Consider the following 21,961-nt stretch of genomic DNA (forward strand, 5'->3'; position numbering starts at 1 on the left):
ACTAGGAAGCCCACGTCAAATGTATGTCCAGCCTTAACAAAGTCATTTAGCTGCTGTTTTCATTCCGATTTGTCTTATTGAGTTACTCCATTGCTGTATGATCTTTTCCTTGGCTTACATTATTTTTATGTTGCCTTACTGCATGCTACCTTTATATATTTAAGCACACGCTTTGTACTTACATTATTTCTGGAACAAGACAAAGTATTAAAAATCAATTGTGGGCTCTGCTAGGGAGAAGGTAAAGGAACTGATTCAAAACACAGTCTGGTGTTTCTCCAAAAGATAACTCAAAAGTTATCATCATCCAACCCAGGAAATCTACTCCTAGATATATGCCCAAAAGAAATGAAGACGCTCGACAATGTACAAACCACATAAGGAAATATTTCTAACAAGCTGCAGATGGTAGCCCGTGACTGTTCTCCTAGTGCTCAGGAAGTAGAGGCAGAAAAAAAAAAAATCACAATTAGGGGCTAGCCTGGGCTACATCGTGGACATAGTGGGATCCCATTCTCAAAAGCCAACTAAGTAACCAAGCACATAAACAGCAACATGTATTCCTTATACCATTAGTTAATAATTGTTTAAAAGTGGAAACAACCCAAAGCCTATTCGTGGATAAATGAAGAAAATGTGAGGGGGCCACACAATGGGAGACTGTTTTTAGACAAGGAACATTTGCTGTGGCATGGAAGATCCCGGAAGCATGAAACACGGAGGAAGCCAGCCACGTGTATTACATACATACTTAGGCCTGGAAAACCCATAGAGACTGACAGCACATTAGTAATTTCCCGGGATGGGGGTGGTTTAGGAAAATGGGGTAACTAAGAATGGATAGAGTTTACTTGTGGGGAATGAAAGTCTACCAATTATAGTGATGGCTGTACAACTGGGAACATTCTGAAGACCTTTAGACTGTATGTTTTGGATGATTAAACTGTGTGGTTTATGAGTTATACCTCATTAAAGGTGTAATGGAGCCATTTTTCCTAGGGCCAGGCATGAAGGCAGAGTTAATGTGATCTCTACGAGTTCAAGGCTAGTTCTACTCCTGTGATCTACATAGGAGTTCCAGGTTAGGTAGGGTTGCACAGTGAGAACTATCTCAAACAAATAAGTAGGAAAAAAATATTACAGACAGGGATTAGCAGTTGTATATTCCACAGAGTAGTTTTTGCTAGTTTTCTTACACTTAATTTTTACTTAGTGCCAGAGGTGTCCATTTGACAGTACTGGCTTTTAGCAGGATCTCCACCAGCTTTGGGCTTGTGACTCTCCATGGCATCCGAGTTCCCTGTATGTCATTTGGTCTCATGCCCGTGATCCACTAGACAAGCTCAGTGGTCGTTCAGGAACAGATGCTGAGCCTGAGGAACAACGGGGCCGTCCTGTGCTTGCTGTTGTGCCTTTCACTTCCTGGTCTCCTCTATCCTTGCTAACCTGAATTCTGTGAATGAGAGTAAACAAGGAAGTGTGATCAAGAGACTCAACTGCAAGGAGACAGAAGGAAAGGTGGCCGTGGCCCAGCATGGCGTCAGCTGTGGCTGGGGTGGGTCCCCTGGGAAGAAAGGTGAAGAAGACTAGGGAACTGGTAACAGCAAGGCCTTTGGGAAGGGTTCCTGTGGATGGTGAAGGTAGAAGTTGGATGGTTTTTCTGTCTTCACAGAGATCTATTTGCTGGTCCATCTGTCGAATTTAAGTTTGCTTAAGAATCCATTAGTGGCTACTTCTTCTACATTAACCAGTCTCCATGCACCAGAGATACAGCCACCGTCTTTCTCTTCTTACCGCCTTTGTTCAAGCCGTGTCTTTCCTATAAAGAGACCCGTTCTCACCACTGACTGACCTTCTACCATGTTGTCAGGCTGTTTCCTAAAATGAAGATCTAGCTGCCATCTCCCTGTTAAACTATCCCAGTTGGGCGTGGTAGGGGCAGAAAGCTCTGTAGATCTTCTGGGTCCTGAAGAGGGGTTCCCAGCCAGAGTTTCACTGCCATCTGCCTTGGACGGCAGTGTCCAGATCTACTCCTGACCTTTGCATTTAACATCCAGGGCCTCCACAGGGGACTCCTGAACCCTTCACCTGACTTCCTCCCAGCGCCCACCTGGCCCTTTAAGAACATCACCCTCTCATCTGCTACACTTGTCCCCCCAGCTAGAGCTGTTTACCTCTTTGGGCTTATGGAAGGCCCTAAGCTCTTCGGACTTGAATTAACAATTGCTGACACGTCTGTTCTGCTCCTTGTTTCTAGATTCCGTGAAAGCGAGTGTCTGACCCTAGACACCTCCACTGTCAGCACATGGTGTAGCACCCTTCATGGTAAACACCTACCACACATGCTTATGAATCCCCTGTGATGTCAGCCTCACCCACTTCGTCAGCCAATGCCTATGTGTTGGATTACCCAGGATGCATGTTTTTTACGGAAGCCCCTGCCCCCAGCCTGGGCTTTCCTAGGCAGGCCTTAGCCATGGCTGTGCAGCCGGTTTGCTCATTTATTTCAGGGACTGCTTAAGCATTAGCCACTCCTCACCTTTCTATGTAAAATGCATACAAATGAGAATTATGGATGAAAGTCAGGGCAGAGTGGCAGCAGGAACAGGGGAAAGAATACCATTCAGATGTCCCCAGGCAATTAAGCCCGCACTAAGAAGCCGACCATGACTGTCAAAATGGAAATTGATTTTTTTTTTTAATCAAAGAAATGAGCACGACATTCAAAGACAAGAGTAGTCAAAAACTTGAACTTGAAAACACCAAGGGGTTTTTCTTCTGCTGAATTGTCAGACCCTAAAAGTCCCCCTTTCCTCCAAATGTTGCAAATTCTGTTTGAGGGCATCTGCTATCACACAGAATCCTGTCCCCAATCGTAGGAAAGCATGGAAAGCAGTGAATTAATTACCCACCTGACTAACTCCTTCAGTTAGATCTGTATAATACTGGATCCAATTTAGTTGGGTGGGTGATTGATTAGGAGACAGCAGACTTTGACCACCAAGAAACACACGTTATGGACCGATGTAGAATTCAGGAGCTACAAGTGTGGCCCTAGGGAGATGTAGGGCCTCTTAGGGGCATCAGGCCACAGGGGCTCCTCTGCCATGAGTGCTAGCTTTCTGCTAGGTGAGGACTCAGCGTCCTTTCATTGGGGAATCCGTTTTGGAAACAGAACAATTTTCATCTTGGACATGAACCTTCTCCTGTCTTGATCTCAGATTGAACAGTCTTTAGGACTGTGGGAAACTAAATTCCGTTTATTCTCATTTCTCCATTCGCAAGTATCATTCCAGCAGTGCAGAGTGGATATATACTAGATAAAGAACAAGAGCTCAGTGAATGTGAGTAAAACTTACATATCACTACATAGCTCTAAGAGGGTTAGATTTGTCCTCAGTAGCTGGCTCGACACACACCATTGTTCTAGTATCTTTAAATATGTCATGCTTGGGAGAATAATGGGTTTCATCACTGAATGTGTCATTTAAATGCATCAACAGACTATTTAGAAATTGCTGTGCCTATGTGGGCAAATGTTACCAGAAGGCTTTGACTAGAAAGGCTGATTGACTGATTATATCATCAATGACTATGGAGGGGTTGGAATGTTGCAGGTCTAGCAAGGGCCCAGTTACAAATTAACTTTTTTTTAATTGCTTTTTTTGAGACAGGGTTTCTCTGTGTATCCCTGGCTGTCCTGGAGCTTGCTATGTAGACCAGGCTGATCTTGAACTCAGAGATCCACCCATCTCTGCTTTCTGAGTGCTGGGATTAAAGGCGTGTGCTACCACTGCCCAGCTATCTTGGGTTCTTTAACAGTTGTCATCTCCCTGTATGAGTGACCCAACAGCCTTGTGGCCATCAGTGAAACCTTTTGGAATGTATTAACTTAATAGACCAATAGGTCTCCTCAACCCCAAAGCTAATGTCACTGGATAGCATCTGAGGCCTACAGAAGAGCCCCCTCCCCTCTTCATTGCCTACCTGATGCCTCCCTCAATATATTTGAAAGGCATCTTTTCTGTTTCATTTTTATAAAATGTCATGGAACTACTACCACATTGGAACATAGAATTCAGAGAAACTTGAGTCCGTGTTCTGGGCCACAGCCATTCATATTTGACTTCAGGATAAACCATCTTTTTCTTTTCTTTGAGATGAGAGCCATGACTCTTAAAATTGAATTGGATTATCTTGTCCTGACTCCCATGTTTTCTGTAATCTCTACCTTGTGGAGTTAGCCACTGTATTTATCTCCAGCGCTCCTCATCTCCCTGGCCTGGTGAAGCAAATCTTTAATTTTCACCTCTCAAGGAAGCCATGGTTGGCATCTGATCTTCTGGTTAATTTTGGGGCTCTCTTGCCAATCCCTGCCATTGTAAAGACCCAAGAGGCTTTGGTGAGGGAGCTGTGGGAGACCTTAGCTATGCTGAACAATAATGTTGACAGCTGCTCTACTGTCCCCTGAGAGAGCAGTCCCAGGATCCTGTACTCCGAGGATGATTGCGTCCTCTCTAGCCCTTTGAACTAGAGGTTGGTATTTGAAAACAGACTAAGAACCTCATATGTCAGTTGCTATGGTGATGAAATAAAGTAATGGCTTGTGATTTTTGATGCCCTGACTACATCACATGAGGGGATGACTCAGACAGTAAGGAGCTTTCTGTGCAAGCAGGAGGGCTTAAATTCATATTCCCAGCATCCATGCAAAACTGGGCACAGCGCTACACTCCCATAATCGGAGTGCTAGAGTCATGAAGACAAGAGAACCTTGTCGGCCTGTCGGTCAGCCTAACTGAATAGATGCGCTCCAGATTTGGTGGGTGTGAGAGCATCTAAGGAAGATGCTTGACATTGATCCCCCACATGCAAACACAGGCATGTGCATGTGCACACAGATATGCACATCATATGTAAACACATTCATATCATCTGTAGACTACACAGTAAGCAAAAAATGTCAGTGTAATTGCAAAATGCTTTTCATAAAAACCCAACTACGGTAGTAAAAAGCATGGTAGCTAAGGACCTGGCCTTACTTACTTACAGGTTACTGTCCTGAAAATGGCCTAAGTCCAGAGATACAAAAACTGAGAGACATTTGGGTCAGGGAGATAGTTCAGTGAGTAGAGATACTTGCTCTATTAGCCTGGAGGGCTGCACTCAGTCCCTCCCTAGAACCCAAATAGCGCACACACACTAATAATAATAGATACTAGACTGAACTTATAACACTCCTTTGAGAGCTTCCTTGACTGTCACTACATCCAGTCGAGGACACGCTTGTAATAATACATCCATTACAGAAGGTGGCAGTGTTGTCATCAATAGTTAAGCAGCCACCTCCCTCAGCAGGCCTTTCTATTGCTTTTTCTTGGACGCACTTCTGCTTACTCCTAATTAACACCCCACCCTGCTGCTTGGCCAGCCTGCTATAGGAGGGCTCTTCAGTCTTTAACCTTTCCAGATGGCTCCTCAGACCTCTCCCAGACTGATTCTGTTCTCCATCTATGATACTCTCTCTTATGGGGGGAGGGGCAGCCTATCCTTAGACAAATGGTGCTTGAGGATCTAAAATTTTTGTTTGAACATCTCCTGAGCTAAGAACACAGCCAGCTACTAGTCTGGGTTTTTCTAACTATGTAAATAGCTGAGGAATTAGAGCCAGCGGCAAATGAAGGGGTCTCTGCTCTGTCAGGTTTTACTCCAGCCATACCTCTGTGTGTTACCTGTCTACAGGCTGCAGCTCTGCCTTTGTGAGGTCTCTACCCCTGGGTGCTGCTTCTGTGAAAGGAGTGTCTCCAGTGGGAGGTGGATCCCACCCTGTGCTCCCTCGACTTGATGGTTTGGCATCAGACCACCCTGCATGTTTCTTTTCTTACCTCTCTTATCTCGTTTAAGTCATCTATAGAGGAGGAAAGTTGATCTTCATCCCTCGGTCTTGGAGTTGAGGTGATGCAATTTTTTTTCTTTTCATTCCCACAACCTCACCTTGGTCTGGTGCCAACAGCTTTGTCTACCAGTCAGACTATGTGTTGAGAGAAAGAGTTGTTTCTCTTCCTACCTCTTCACTCCCCAGCCAGGGACCTCAGGCAAGATGGCGACTTCCTACAATGCTCTGCTCTTTCAGTCAATGTTCTGTTGCTGTGAAGAGATGCCATGACCAAGGCAACTCTTATAAGATAAAGCATTTAATTGGCTTACAGTTTCAAAGAGTTCATCCATTATCATCATGGTGGGGAACATGGCAGCATACAGGCAAGCATGGTGCTGGAGAAGGAGGTGAGAGTTCTACACCTGGATCTTTAGGTTGCAGGAAGAGAAAAACAAGGGGCCTGGCTTGGGCTCTTAAAGCCTCAAAGACTACCTACAGTAAGGTACTTCCTCCAACAAGGCCACACCCCCTAATCCTTCTCAGGTAGTGCCACTCTCTGTTGACTACTCATTTAATATATGAGTCTGTGGGGACATTCTTACTTAAACCATTGCATCTTCCCTTACTATCTCCTGACTTCTGTACAGACTATTCTCATTACAGGTTTGCTTCAGCAAACACAGAGACTTCCACTCAGATTGATATCAGTTCAGCTGCCTGGCTGAGTTTGCAGCCACGTATCCCATTTACTTGGTTCACCTCTTCACCCCAGGCACGAAGTTAGCATGTCATTCCAGGTCTCAACAGTAGAACCTCAACACATCAATACGATGTGGCTAAATACTCTAGCACAGAGTTGTTCACTAAATTCATATAAGCAATGCCATTCTGCCCCTGACCCCTTCCCGAGACATTAGTCACTTTGGGAAAATGCCTACTGCTGTCGGTCTTGTTTTTCAGAATGGGAATTTTCTTCCAAGTCGGAGCACCATGAGCTCTGCTGCTTAGCCTGTAATTTCCATATCCTCAGGAGATTTTTCTCCTCTTGCCAGTCAGGCTGCTGTGTGACAGCGATAGGAGCCTCATGGCATTAAAGTGAGTCACAGGGTGGGAAATGCTTGGTCGGATCAACAGCAGTTGGGTGTCCTGTACCAATGGGGACACATAATCTAAGTAGCAAGCCTTAAGAAGGCAGCAGACTGTACGAAAGACAAAATATAGACAAAGACATGAGAGGAAATGAAAATCGTGGCTTTTGATGTAGCGTGGCCCCATTGTGTGGAAGAGGATTGCCTTCCTTCTGGTTTTCCTTTTTTCCCAAGCTCATTAGTATTTTCAGTTTTTGCTTTTTCAGCTGCGCTCTCTCTATCAAGTGGGTTTATTCATGGGTAAATCTTGATGGTAAATGGTTCCCCTGTTCAGGCATCCGGGAGTTTGGTCCTGAAATGTCAGGTTACAGGAACAGACAGTGCAGCTGCGTCCTCAAGACATCCCACACACGCCCAACCCCCATGCCTGGCTTCCCAGTGTCAGAACCCAACATTACGTCTTGCTTTTTGCCTGTTTGGGCTTACTGCAAATACCAGCAACAGCCCATGTTTAAGGTGGGGCCACAAATGAATTCCGAGAATTAATCTTCAGCCAAGAAAACATGATGGAAAGCACTAGAATTTCAAATCAGGCACTGAATTGATTTCCTTCAAGGCTGCAGCTTGCTTCATTTTTCTTCTGGTGGATTTTCCTATCATATCCAAACTGTCTACTGTGGCCTTGTAAATCTGGGGCCTCTTACTGTTCAGGCTATAAATACAATTTTTATTATACTTTGCTTTGGGTTTCTCACCACAGAAAAAACATATCTAAACCTACTGTTTTTTTAAAGAGATTAAAAGAGCACAGCAGTGGAAGATTTTACCTGGGATTCAGGATTCAGTTTCCCTAAGGTCAATCCATGCTCAATCTTATTTTTTCCTTAAGTAAAAGATTCTGAGAAGAACTGACTTGGGCCAAGCATTGTCCCAGTTTGAGAAACTGTCTTTGGTGGAAGTAATAACTTATGAATGCCCCAGGTACAGTGACAATTAGGAACTTGCAGATCTTGCCTTGGTCTTCTACGGGGAGGATTCACTTCTGTCCTCATTCTAAAAACACAGCACTTACCAGAGCTTAACAGTAGAACTTCCAAGATGGCATCTGTAGTGTGTGGTCCATCGACAGCAGGAAAACAGGCAAAGAAAGAAAAAATATCTGCAGACAAGTGTGCTTGGAAACATCGACTCCAGCAAAATTAAGTAATTAAAAAAAATCCCAATGTTTATTAAAATAAAACAAAACAAACAAACAAACAAAAACAAAAAACAACATTAGGGGCTGGAGAGATGGCTCAGTGGTTAAGACCACTAACTGCCCTTCCAGAGGTCCTGAGTTCAATTCCCAGCAACCACATGGCAGCTCACAACCATCTGTAATGGGATCCAATGCCCTCTTCTGGTGTGTCCGAAGAAAGCAACAGTGTACTCACATAGAGAAAATAAATAGATAAATCTAAAAACACACAAACCGACTTTAATGTATTCAAACACATCACGAAATCCCAGACTTACTTGTTTTAGAGGATCACCAGTGTTTCCCAAACTCTGTTTACCAGGAAGCCATTTCCTTTTCTTCTTTCAATCTCTCCTCCTCCCCACTTAACAGAGTACCATACATGGCTAGCACTTTACCCAACTTACTTCACACTGGCTGCTGTCCATGTCCCAGGTCAGAGACCCATGCATTTCACATCCTTCTGTAAACCATGCTTAGGAAAATATTCTGTAACTGGACATTGTAATCCTTGACTTAGCAAATAATCTTGAAATGGGTAAGCATATTCAGTTAGTTTCCCATGCTTGTCCTCTGAGTCTGAGGAGAACTCTCTTGTGAGAAGCACACAGAAGGTGTCTGGGGTTCCCGCCCAGTCTGTTAGTCAGTTTCATCTTCATTCACTAACTGTCTGCTTGGAAATTAAGAGCTGAAATTCTTGAGCGTGAAGAGTAGGCCATCCCTATTCAAAATCTTAAGCAATAATGACTCTTCCTTGGTTAGATTTGGTAAAGGAATGAAGGGTAATAATTGCCCATAGGCATAAGATGATTATTAATGTTCTCTATATAGTAATTAATGCTGGAAATTAATACAACAGCAGTTATTCCTTAACCAGCTAGTCCCCCAAATAACCACCCAGAGACCTTTTAATATTTCAAAGCCTAGGCCTTAGCTGGGCAGACGGTCAACCAGCTCATCTGAGCTAACCTGACCACCTAGCACCATGGCAAGGTATACATTTCAGGTTCATAGTCACATCTGCCTCCTCTCATATCTCCTGGCTAAAGGGCCTTCTTCTTCCCAGAGTTCCTTTCTCTCTCCCAGGAAGTCCCACCTTCCACTTCCTGCCCAGCTAATTTGCCATCAGATTTTTATCAAAGCCAATCAGAGAAGGCCTTAGGTAGGTGAGGAAGGACAGAGAGACAACTTCACATAGTATACCTCAACACTTAGGCGTTCAAAAGCAGCAGCTTGAAAGGTGAAAGTGTTCTGACTACACTTCTTATCTAGTGCTGAATTTTTCCCCCATTTAGAAATGCCTTCTGCCTTTTCTCCATCAGCCCAGCTCTTTCTAGTTCCCTCAAGCCTGGTCTAGGTCTTGCTAGCTCCAAGAAGTCTTCCTTGACTGGAGGTTTCTAACAATATACCTCCTGACTATACTACATGGAACATTGTAGCTTGTCATTTATAAAGTAGAAAGTGTTCTTTCCTGGGAGTTCGCCCAGGGCTCATCACGGATGGGCCGACCTCATGCTCTTCCCTTGGAAAATAAGATCAGCATAAAAAATCTTGTCCAGGTTTCAAGGCACATGTCTGTAGTCCTTGTGTTCTGGAAGGTGAGGCTGGAGGATTGAGAGCTTTGAGACTTGGGCTCTATCATGGACCTTAAAAAAAAAAAAAAAAGACAAGCAAACAAACCCCCCAAAAAAGGAAGTAGGACCTAAGAAGAGGGGTCACTTGGTAAAGTTCCTTACTGAAAGGCATGAGGACCCAAGTTTGAATCTCAGCACAGTGTAAAAGTGGGTACACAGCAAACATCCAGTGCTGAATCAGTGGTGGAATAGGGAAATTGGAGCCTGTCTAGCTAGTCAGTGAGCTCCAGGTTCACTGAGAGATCTGTCTCAAAAAATCAGATGAAGAGCAGCTGAGGAAGACACCTAAGGTTGACCTCCATATACACACACCCCTGTGCATACACGAATATACACATGCATATGCACACACACACACACACACACAGAGACAGACACACACACACACACACACACACAGAGAGAGAGAGAGAGAGAGAGAGAGAGAGAGAGAGAGAGAGAGAGAGAGAGAATCATGATCCTCATGGCTCTGAAACCCTGTATTCCTGTCTTTGTTTTGTTCCTTTGTGACAGTGTCTCCTTATAGTCCAGGTTGATCCAGAAGTGAATGTCATTCTGAAAATGACCTTGAACTTCTAATCCTCTTGTTCACCCCCCAAGTTCTGGGGTAACAGGCATGCGCAGCCTTGGCCAGTGTTACTTTCCTGTTATTCGTTTTCCCCCTGGGTATATAAGCAAACACCAGTTTTCACAGTTTCCTGTTTCTCTGGTCCTCCCATCTTTCCAATTAAATTTATTATAGATGCTCGAGGATAAATATCATAATTGTTCATGCATTAGTTTATTTCATCTAATTCTGGTGCAGCATAATAGATGTTTGCTGAGCAAACGGAATGAGACGATTCCCCATTATCTAGTAGACAGAGCCTTTGCATCTGTCTGTCAATATCCTAACAATTCCCTTTCAGACTTGTATGTTGCCCCCCTGAGAACAAGATGTGGAGGGGTGTTAAGAATTAAGGCTATGTTCTCAAGGTCTTCTTGTCCTTCCCTCCACCCCCAAATCCTCCCTCTGTGACTGGAAGGCATCCCGCCGTTTAGCATTCCTCCTAGGCATGCTCAGCTTCTTTCCTGTTCATTCCGTGGTGTACAGTCCCCCCACTCCAGTTTCACTGAGAAGACTAACTCATCATCTTCCCTCCCGTGTGTCGTGCCTACCATATCTTATTTGGGTCATCATAGGAACAGATTCATGTGTTACAGCCCTCCTCATCTGATTCTCTTTGGTGCTCATGCATTTTCTCTTTTCACTCTGTGATCTAAAACAAGACCCTCTCCAATAGAGCAGATGAATCCTTCCTTCTCCAGTAGATGCTAACATCGTGTGACAGATAAATATCCTACCCTCAGCTGATTCCCATTCCACTCGGGACATGCTTTCTAAGGTTACCCAAAAGGCTGACTGCAGGTCTCTTCTGAGGCCTCCCCAAACTTCCTCCTGTCCCAAGGAGGAAGGTTACCTGCTCATTGCCCATTTCATGTGCTGTAAAGTTTTTCATGCTGTCACTTAGCCTGCATTTGGCTTTGCCCCTGAGTCTCTGTCGAAGACTTGATAACAGTTACCTGGCAAGGAGAACATCCCCATTTTATCATTTCTTTTCTTCCTCTTAGAAAACAAACAAACAAAAAATGTATTTGTGTGTGATGTGTGTATGCTTGTGTATGTGCGTATAAACTTTCGTGTGTATGTGAGTGTGTGTGTGTGTGTGTGTGTGTGTGTGTGTGTGTGTGTGTGTGTTTTATGTGCATGTGAAGTGCTGGTTGAGGCCAGAAGAGGATGTTGGATCTTCAAGAACTGGAGTAACAGGCAGGATAAACCATCAAACGTGGGTGCTGGAATCAGAACTTGGGTCCTCTGTAAGAACAGTAATCGTTGAGCCCTTGGGTGGATCCTAGACTTAGCCATTCCCTCTGAGGATCCAGGTCTATCTGTCTTCATCAGCCCTCAGGGGACGCATGGCTATTTCATCATAGTGGTTTTTATGTTCCACACGTTGGTCAGTAGGGAAGAGCAACACCAAGATTACTAATCAGATGGCCCTCTTGAGCTCCTTCTGTTTTGGGTAAACAGCGACTCAAATGTGTTTCCCTTTGACAGTAGTCACACAGACACATGAATATACATGGAATCCAGGAAAGATTGCTCATGGGGAGACAACAGCAGTCTTTTGTGAGCCTGTGTGCCTGATTTTGTATTGTTGCTAGGAAAAATTATAGGCTATACAAACCACCCTGGACCTATAAAAGTCAAATGATTGATTTCTCCTCCTGGCAAGGTGGAGGTGGTATTTATAGCCTTGTGGGCATCAGTCTGGAGATATTCAAGGTGCGGCTAGCTTTTCTAGCTGTGAGCTCCGGTTCTAGGAGCCCCCAAGGCATCGCCAATGGACTGACAGGGGAACAGGAATGTTACTGAATATCCTTCAGGACTAGAAGGTGAGGGAAAGTGTTTTGAAGTGATAATTGCAAAGCTAAAAGCTCGCTGTGAATCTGACAACTGGGGATTACTGTGAAAAATTGGGATAAAATGCTCTGTCAAAGGCGCTCAGAGGCTGCTAAACTTTCTATTCCTTGCCAAGGCTTTGGGTTGCTGCTGGCATGCTGCTGTGGGACAAACCACAGCTGCTGATGACATGGGGTGGGCAGAAGGTCACCTGTGCTAATCCTGAGTCTCCCTGTGTTAGCTCGAGACTGAAAGATGTTGCGGCTTCTCCCTCTGATTCAGAGAAGCTACTCAGGATAGAAAGGCGATGGTGATTGGCATGGTTTCATCGGATCCCATTTCACTAGGGATTTCCGTGTGTCAGAGGATGCAGAAACGTGCATTAAGTTTTCTCTTTAGATCAGTCATTGAGTCCAAATGAGAAAGCTGTTCCACTGGTGTGGCTCTAACCAATCTACTTCAGAGGGGTTCAAATAGAACCTGGCTTTTGCCGCTTTGAATGGACTTTCTGTTCCCACTTTGCATAATTCTGCTGCAATTCACCGGAATTATAAGCCAGTCACCTTCAGTTCTGAGGCCTTTTGTCGTCTCAGAAAACATTAGAAACCAGTGGCCGAGCTTCTCTGTTGCTTGTTGGTTCCTTTCTTTTCTTTGGAAGCATCTAAGTACATCCCCCAGCCCTCGCACTCCACCAAATAACAGCATCTCCTATAAGAGAGTTGGTAGAGGTGATATGCCTTAATTCTATAGGCTCCTTCGATAAACTTCCTTCTCTGAAAAAATGCTTTCCTAAGCAGTCTACTTTTCCAATGTTTCAAATATTTCACAGTAAATTTAGGGTAAAAAAGAATGAACTTTTAATATTTACTTAACAGCAGTCTAAAGTAGATTTCTGATGTTTTAACTAATTCAATTCATTGAATTTTTCTATTTTCTGATACATATTTCATGTCTGAATATAATGTAGCTGTCTTCAGACACACCAGAAGAGGGCATCAGATTCCATTACAGATGGTTGTGAGCCACCATGTGGTTGCTGGGATTTGAACTCAGGACCTCTGGAAGAGCAATCAGTGCTCTTAACTGCTGAGCCATCTCTCCAGCCCTCCTGGTACATATTTCAAAGGAAAGCTGCACAGGGCCAATGATCATGTTTATCACCAAGCCTTCTCTCCTCTTTCCTATATTATATTCCTCAAGAAAGAGAATGTCTAATGCTACACTTTAGAATTATCTCTTTAGAATTTTTTTGTTGTTTTTTCAAACAGGTGTCTTATTAAAGATTTTGAAAAGCGGCCTTCGGTCACCCATCTCCTGGATCACCCATTCATTAAAGGAACTCAAGGCAAGGTTTTGTTTCTTCAAAAACAGCTGGCCAAGGTGCTCTGGGACCAGAAGCATCAAAACCCTGTTGCTAAAACCAGGTATGATTCCCTGAGTCACTCTGATTTCTTCCTCTGGGTATTTATAAGGAGGATGTGGCTGTGCTTGGGTTTGCCCCACATTTTAATTGGTAACAAGCACTTCCTTGCATTTTTCAGAGTTTCATTTGTGTGACTTTAATTAAGTATGTCCCATGGATGAATAGGCAGGATTCAGAAACAAGCTACCTATTTGGATTCAATTCCTCTCAAATGCCTGAAATTTCATTGTCCTCATGTTTAGTTGTTAGTAACTACAAGCGGGATAGTGGTGGCCCATACCTTTAATCCCAGCACTCAGGAGGTAAAGGGAGGCAGAGGCAGATAGATCTCTGTGAGTTCTAGGCTTGCCTGGTCTATAGGTCAGCTAGGGAGAAACCCTGTCTCAAAAACCCAAAATAAAATAAAATGTAACTGCAAAACAGCCATGGCTGAGAGTGTGTGAAAAGTCTTTAACTGGCTATTATAGATTGGGGAGCTAACATGGACTCTACCAACAGGCTGTGAAAAGAGTGTGTGTTAAATGCCAGAGACTTTCTGGGATGGGCTCTGAGCCTGTTCTCTACAGAATTTGTAGACTTATCTTAGTTTTACTTTTCATGTATTTTGCCTATGCTAGCTAAAGCAGTCAGGACTCTTACATGGCTCTATCCTTCTCCCCCAATTTTTAAAGGGCATATAGGTTTTTATTTTAAAGATGTTTATTTTTAGGGTGTGGGAACAAGTCTTTAAAACTCTATTCTGTGTGAATCTCAAAGAAACAGATCTTTGATTTCTGTCCAGTGGGTGGCAGAATTTCTCTTTAAGGAAAAAAGAATTTAATTGCAAATGAAGCTCCCCACTCAGCAGTTACTTGGTTTTTATAATTCTGGCCAGAATGCAGATAAGCGCCAGTCCGGTATTATTAAAAGAACACACAGCATACTGGAGGTGAAGAAAATAACACAGAGTAAGTCAGTTCCGGAGAGATCCCTGCATTGTGCGGAAACCCGTTTACAAACCAGAAAGTCAAAGGCAGCCTTGCCAGAGATGGACTTTCAGGGTGACCGTGTTGTGCTAATTTTCTCCGTTGTCACAGGTTTCTGTTTAGGATGATGCAAAGCAAACATTTTCCTATGGGTTCTTCCTGCCTCGGCTATTTCTGTGTCTGTGGCTAGCCGACAAGGTGGAGAGACCCATTCTTGTGACTTGGTGCCGTTTGAAGCAGTAGGAATTTGTGCTTGAGGCCAGGGGACGGAAAGCCCACCTTTCTTTAGCTTTTGGACATCAGCCTGCTCCACACGTTCACACACACACACACACACACACACACACACACACACACACACAACCAAAACGAGGACGAGATACAAACACCCAAAACCCAGGCTCCTAAGCATTTAAGTCAGACCCAGCTTCTCCTTTCTCTGTTAGATCAGAGAGCTATTATCCAGTGGCTTCTAAGACAGTCCTCAGACTTACCAACCGCCATTCTTTGCCCATTTTTGCCTGCGTGCTTCTATATTCTCACTTTAAACACCCATTTCCCCTTAGAAAACCCTGACTCTGTACATGCACAGGCCCTTGCTTTAATTACTCTTTGCCAAGTCTTCTGATGTTAGACGCCTGGTAGGTGGCAAAGGCTTCTCACAGGGCCTTTGTAATCTCCAGTTTCATTCTGTGCTTCGTGTCCCCTCGAACAGTCATTACGAAAAATACAACCTCACAAATACATATCAAAACGTTGACCAGCCCCTTCCTTAGGAGGTCAGAAATAAATTCCAAAGGGAACACAGTGTAATTGACACTTCCTCTTAGCAGCTAACAAGGTGCTGGCTATATAGATGTTTTCTGAACCCACCAGGAAAAGTTCTCGGCTGTCGTTTGCAGCTGGCTAGCCAATCTATCTAAAGCTGTGAGTGAAGGTGGAGAAAATAGAGACTAGCACGGTGGGAGCACGAACGGAGGGGAAAACAGCCCCCTTGTTTCTTCCCATCGATGCTCACACACCAGGCAGGGCAAACCAATGATTAAAATCATGGGCTCTGTAGCTCAGCCACTTGCTGAAGAATTAATTTAACTTTTTATTCTTCTGAACGTACAAGATACACTTCAAAGATTAGGATGGCTCTGCCTACAGTGTTAACCTTCAACAAATGTTGGACATAGAAAAATATCTGTGCATAGTCTGTTTAGAGTTCACGTCTTTTGAACACTACGGTCTTAGTTAGGGTTTCTTTTGCTCTGATGAAACACTTTAACCCAAACCAACTTGGGGAGGAAAGGGTTTCTTTCACTAACTCCTCATTAGCACTGTCCATCACCAAAGGTACTAAAGGCAGGAACTCACACAGGGCAGGAACCCGGAGGCAGGAGCTGATGTCGAGGCCACGGAGGAGTGCTGCTTACTGACTTGCTCAGCCTGCTTCCTCATAGCACCTCAAATCACCAGCTCAGGGGCCACACCACTCCCAATGGGCTGGCTCCTCCCACATCAATCACTAATTAAGAAAATGCCCTTCAGGCTTGCCTACTGTCCAATTCTGTGGAGCATTTCTCAACTGAGGCTCCCTATTCTCAGATGGCTCTAGCTTGTGTCCAGCCAACACAGAACCAATCAGCCCAACTACCTTTCTTTTGCCCTTCATCTGTGGAAATCCATCTCCTTAATTATCAGAGAAGATCATGAAAATAAGCAGTACGGAGGCACCAAAGGTTAAAAATATTGATTTCTATCTCTTTCTCAAAATCAAATTTATTCATTTATTCTCTGTAGAAACATTTACTTATGCGTGTAGGTGTCAAGCCCTAAACTGAGCAGAGCAACTGCAAAGGCAAACCAGATTTGGTTCTTGATAAAATGCTAATAGTCTTTGTACCACACAAACAAGGATCAGATAGAACAGTGGTTCTCAACCTGTGGGTCGTGACCCCCTTGACAACTTGCTGCTTCCAAAAATTATTTCCATTATGATTCATAGCAATAGCAAAGTTATGAAATAGCAATGAAATCCTTTATGGTTGGGGGGGTGGTCACAGAAACCTGAGGAGCTGTATTAAAGGATCACATTAGGAAGATTGAGAAGTACCGAGATAAGAGCAGAAGTCTCAGGGAAAGGCCCTGACCCCGTCCCTGGGAAAGCGCATCTGGCCTTGGGATGCCTGGGGAAGACATTAAAGGGAAAAGTCACCAGGAAGTGGCTGAGTTAGGATTTAAACCTGGCTGAGCCCATGGTTTCACATTTCTCTGCCTGCCATATCACCATCATCGCAAGATGAGTGACCATTTATCATCTCGGCTCCAGTGTTCTTGTTTTTTCTGTCTTGTTTGGAAAATCTCAACTGGTAGGGAGATGGAATTTGAGCATGACCTGAAGATCAAACAGAAGTTAGATGGGAAGGAAGTTATTTAGAGGGAGGCAAAGAGAGAACACTAAGGGACACCTGGGCTGCAGAGGGTGTGGGCAGGCAGCTGAGTTAGCGGGCAGTCTTGGAGCTTTGTGGGCTAGGAGGGAGAGAGGGAGAAAGTAAGGGAAGGCCAGGTCCATGGGCCAAAGGCATCAGACTTGTGTCTTAGGCAGAAGGGGGCCACTGAAGAGTTCCAGGGAGGTCTGTGTTCTAGATTGTTCTGAATGTAGAGTGGAGAGTAGAATCAGGTGAGGCAAGACTAGAGATAGAAGTTGACCCATCTCAATAGTATTATACCACTACTTCTGCATAGGTGTCTCCAAGGACTATTGCAGACTGGGTCTAACGGTAAATCTATGTGGATATGGATCTGGGTGTATGTATAGAGGACTGCATCAAGCGCTGGCTTACTATGAAGCTGCTTCATGCAGAAGAGCTACAGTTTAGATCCACAAGAGCTAAGATGGGTCTCACAGTTCAAGCCCTCCTCCATGCATGGCACACTTTCTGCTGCAGTGTGACCAATCCTCCTCGATGCCCAGCCTTGCTCCTATATTCTTGAGTGTCCAGCCTATCTGCTCATCATAACTGAGATGACCCCTTTTCCACTTCATTGTAGCCCACATTCTACCTCTCTACTGTGAGGGGTTGGGGAGAGACTATGGATCCTTCTGTTCCCTTCTGCCTCCCTAGCCATTGTTTTCCTTAACCGGCCTCCCAAGTGTGACGTCACATCCGTCACATCTGCCTCCTACATCTTTACCTGTTTTTCTTTACTCCTTACCTTGCTACCTGTTACCGGTCAGTGACTTTCCCATCCTTTCCCATCTCCCACCAATCGCTTTGTTAATTCTTCTGTTCTTACTTCGGGGTTCCTTGGCTAGTTACCCCTGTAAATACCTTCACTCTGTTGCACTGAAGTCATCCATAAACAAGAGCAGTGATAACAAATACAGACGTAGAAGATGCTGAAGCCCTGGTATTGCCAGGACTTAGTGATAGGTTGGTTGGCTAGGGAAAGAAAGAATTAAGCTACCAGCCGTGATTCACGCAGAAATCAAAGAGGAATTACAAAGCACCAAGAGATAGCAGTCAAAGGACCATTCTGTTTCCCTTTCATATCAAATGAAATGCCAAGGACATACAGGTGTCACCCACAGCTTCTAGCTTCCTGCCTTAAGTTACATCTTCAATGGTCCAAACAGTCTTAGGCTCACTGTCAGAGTCCTGAGAGCCTTCATCCAGCAGTGATGGAAACAGACGCAGAAACTCACAGCCAAACACCAGGCAGAGCTCTGGGAGTCTTATGCAGGAGTTGGGGATAAACTTGAGCAAGTCAAAGGGGTTAAGGACACCCTACAGAGTCAACTAACCTGGCCCATGGGAGCTTACGGAGACTGAACCACCAACCAAAGAGCATGCAGGGGCTGGACCTAGGCTCCCTACACATTTATAGCAGATGTACAGCTTGGTCTTCATGGAGTTGAGGCTGTCTCTGACTCTGTTGCCTGTCATTGAATCTCTTTCTCCTAGCTGGACTGCCTGGGTGGGCTGCAATGGGAGGGGATGCACTTAGTCCCACTGAGACTGGATGTCCCAGGTTGAGTGGTACCCAGGTGGGCTTCTCTTTCTGAGGAGAAGGGGAGTGGATAATAGAGAGAGGGATTTATAGGGGCAGGACTGGGAGGAAAGAAGGAACATTGGGCCACAATCAGGATATAAAGTGAATAAATAAATAAAAATAAATAAATAAATGACATTTTAAAAAGACAGGGAAGGCTTGAAAAGATGAAAAGGGGAGAATTATGTGTAGAGGAGACATTAAAGATAGAAGAGAGAGTTGTAGAGGAGCAGAAGAAATGGACCAAGGGTCTAAGAGATGGTTGGTTGGTCTTAGAATGAAACAATGCTAGAAAGCCACATACAGGTGAGATGAGAATATTCTGACAATCTGAAGGGAAAAGAAGGCACTGTGAGAAAACTCATGCTGATGGCCCTTAACTTTCCAAACACTACTAAGGGATTAGGGTAGGCAGTGGTGTTCGGCTCCAGGAAGATGTCAAGCCTTTGGAAGTGTCACTATGAGGAATGTGACAAAGTCATTCAAATACAGCTATGACTTTTCAGAAGTACAGAAGACCTGGATACAGTGTGACTGACTGATACTCCAATACTGTGAAGTGGTTAAGAGAAACATGGAGAACCCCAGGACAGCACAGCACTAAAGGCTCCCAGCAAGTGGGCTGTGTCCACCATTGCCTTGACCATCCATCCGTAGGCTCTGGTTACTACTGGCCGCAGGTATAGGACAGGGAAAGCAGATTCGGAAGTCTGACAGTGGCTTAGTAACTCGGAGGCTGAGTCTAGTCAGGGGCTGGTTGGCCTGAAGAAGAGACACAGGTTCAATAGAGTATGGAGAACAAAGGAAGGGGGACTGAGCTCCTGGGAGTTTTAGAGAGGAACTTAGAAAAAAGACTGAGCTGTGCTCATGGAAAACTTCAGTGTGATAGGAACTCACATTTTCTTTTAATCTATTGGCAAGTTGAGGAGCCCTCAGTAAGAAGAGGTAACAAGAAGGAACAGAAAGCAAAAGGACCCAGGTGCTGAGGGGGAAGAGGAGGGGGAGGAGGAGGAACAGGAACAGGAACAGGAGGAGGAACAGGAACAGGAGGAGGAGGAGAAGGAGGAAAAGGAGGAAGAGGAGGAACAGGAAGAGGAAGAACAGGAGGAGGAACAGGAACAGGAGGAGGAGGAGAAGGAGGAAAAGGAGGAGGAGGAAGAGGAGGGGGAGGAAGAAGAAGAGGAGGGGGAAGGGGGAGGAGGAACAGGAAGAGGAAGAACAGGAGGAGGAAGAACAGGAGGAGGAGGAAAAAGAGGAGGAGGAGGAAGAAGAGGCGGATGAAGAGGAGGAGGAGGAGAAGGAAGAGGAAGAGGAGGTAGGGGTGTGTATGAGCATGGGGAGAATGGTAAGGGAGAGCAGAGGAAGGGCAGGCAGAACTGAGCAGAAGGAGCTGCACTCCCTGCCACCACCGGGATCAAGTGGTGTTAGGTTTAGCTTCAGGCTGACACGGCTGTGTTCACTGGCAGCAGCCTCCTTCTCTCCTAGTTAACTCTGTACTTCTTACAGCTATGGGGAAATGGCAGGCACCCTACTGAGACGCTGCCTAGAAAAAGAACAATCCTCTCTTCCCAATCCCAGAGACCCTAAGCAATCAGGGATTAAAGATAACACATCCCATAGGATGGACACTCGTTAACTAAAAGACCAAACTTGTGCCCTCCTGCCCTACTTCTTAGGTATTCACATGACTATGAGCAGGTTACATGATATGGGGCCTTTTCTGAAACCTATACGGAGGGACTCCCATTTTTCTTTGTGGGTCCAAATTCTTCCCCTGCTGTCTGCATGCAGTGTTACCAACTTTTAATGAATCTCTTACTCCCAAAGGACAATCTACCTCAGTATCCCTCTTAAATAGCAACAATTCCAAAAATCCTTAAGAGGTAGAAGGTAATGCCATGTCAAGATTCCATGGGGAAGTGGCCATCTTGGCTATAATAAGCAGACAGGACCAGCTTTCAAATCTGTAGGCACAATGTTAGCCATCAGGGGTGTGGTTACCATTGGTTACAGTGCAGCAGAAGGCACACCACATCTGGAGCTTGAGATGTGAAGTCCATCTTAGCCCTCATGGGTGTAGCTCTTCTGAATGCAGCAGCTGTGTAGAAAAGCCAAAGCTTGAGGCAATATTCTGTTCACTTTTATATCCAGATCTGTATCCACTTAGCTTTAGAATTCTACCTGGGAAGTCCTACGGGGGATCTGTAGGCAGAAGGAACACTGTATTGTTGAGATTTAGTCAGTATCATTCCATGATGTTGATGATCATGCAAACATGTGTAGACTCCCTAGGGAACTTAAATTTTCCTCATAACTTATAGTTTTGCCATGGCCTATGTCTGATTTAGGCACGACAGTTAAGAATCTAAGATGTACATGCTCTTAAAGGAGGTAAAAAATTTTTTTTCTAGCATTTGCAGGTAACAGTTTAAGGCTACAGTGTCTCTTAACTTGTCCGAGAAGCTTTTAAATAATTTGAGTTTTTGACAACACCAGCCCCTATTTCCCTGACCTTCAAAATGTCTTCTTTCCCAAACCCACTTTGCAAAATCCATGAATTTACTGCGATCACCCGGTATGTGGCCTAGCCCTTAAAGATCAGAGCAGTAGACTTGAAACCGTGCGTTTTATCACCCCACAAGAGTCCTTAGGAGAGAGCATCAGGGTCTGGAATGTGGTGGAGGCAGGGAAGGCGCTGGGAGGCCGGCTGCACTGTGACCATGAACTCAGCTGTGGGCCTCAGGAAAATGACAAGTTCTAGTGTGTCCTGCCCCTGCAGGTGGCTAGGGCCTGCTGAGATGACAAATGTCAAACCATCAAATGTCGAAGGTCTACCCTAAGTATTATTTTCTAGGAGAATTTAGTAACAGCGGTCCCCCCCGCCCCCGTTATGCTTAATGGCTTTCAGATTCTGCCCTTGTGATTTGCGGGAGGCTGATTAAAACAATGACTTCAGTTGCTCTGACTCCTTTTCGACCTGCGGTGGTGACCTTTAAAAACACATTTCTCACTCCTCACCTGTCGGGCTTTCCCCAGGCAGCCTTGCTGTCTCCCCTGCCCTTCTGCTTGCAGACATGTTTGTGTGCACAAACACACTCCACGTCCTATATGACCACAGGCTCCTGGCACTTCTGTAAATGGAGACCTTCTGAATGATCGCATAAAGTGCTAAAGATGCTGCTCACACTGGAAGTTAAATGTCTTCCTATATCCCCAACAGAGAAGGAATAAACCTGTACCTTGGTGTAATTA

General features: G+C 44.7%; 1 protein-coding gene across 7 annotated transcripts in view; it reads left to right on the plus strand.

The window, feature by feature from the left end:
* The window catches only part of Myo3b (myosin IIIB), a 406,405-nt gene that overhangs the window by 171,420 nt on the left and 213,024 nt on the right, over positions 1 to 21,961 (plus strand). For all 7 annotated transcript variants that reach the window (NM_001393777.1, XM_087653545.1, XM_087653546.1 and 4 more), the window contains 1 exon segment: positions 13,549 to 13,704. In NM_001393777.1, the coding sequence (NP_001380706.1) occupies positions 13,549 to 13,704 (156 nt within the window).

Source organism: Rattus norvegicus, chromosome 3, assembly GCF_021556685.1.
Source record: "Rattus norvegicus strain SHRSP/BbbUtx chromosome 3, alternate assembly SHRSP_T2T, whole genome shotgun sequence".
Taxonomy (NCBI): Eukaryota; Metazoa; Chordata; class Mammalia; order Rodentia; family Muridae; genus Rattus; species Rattus norvegicus.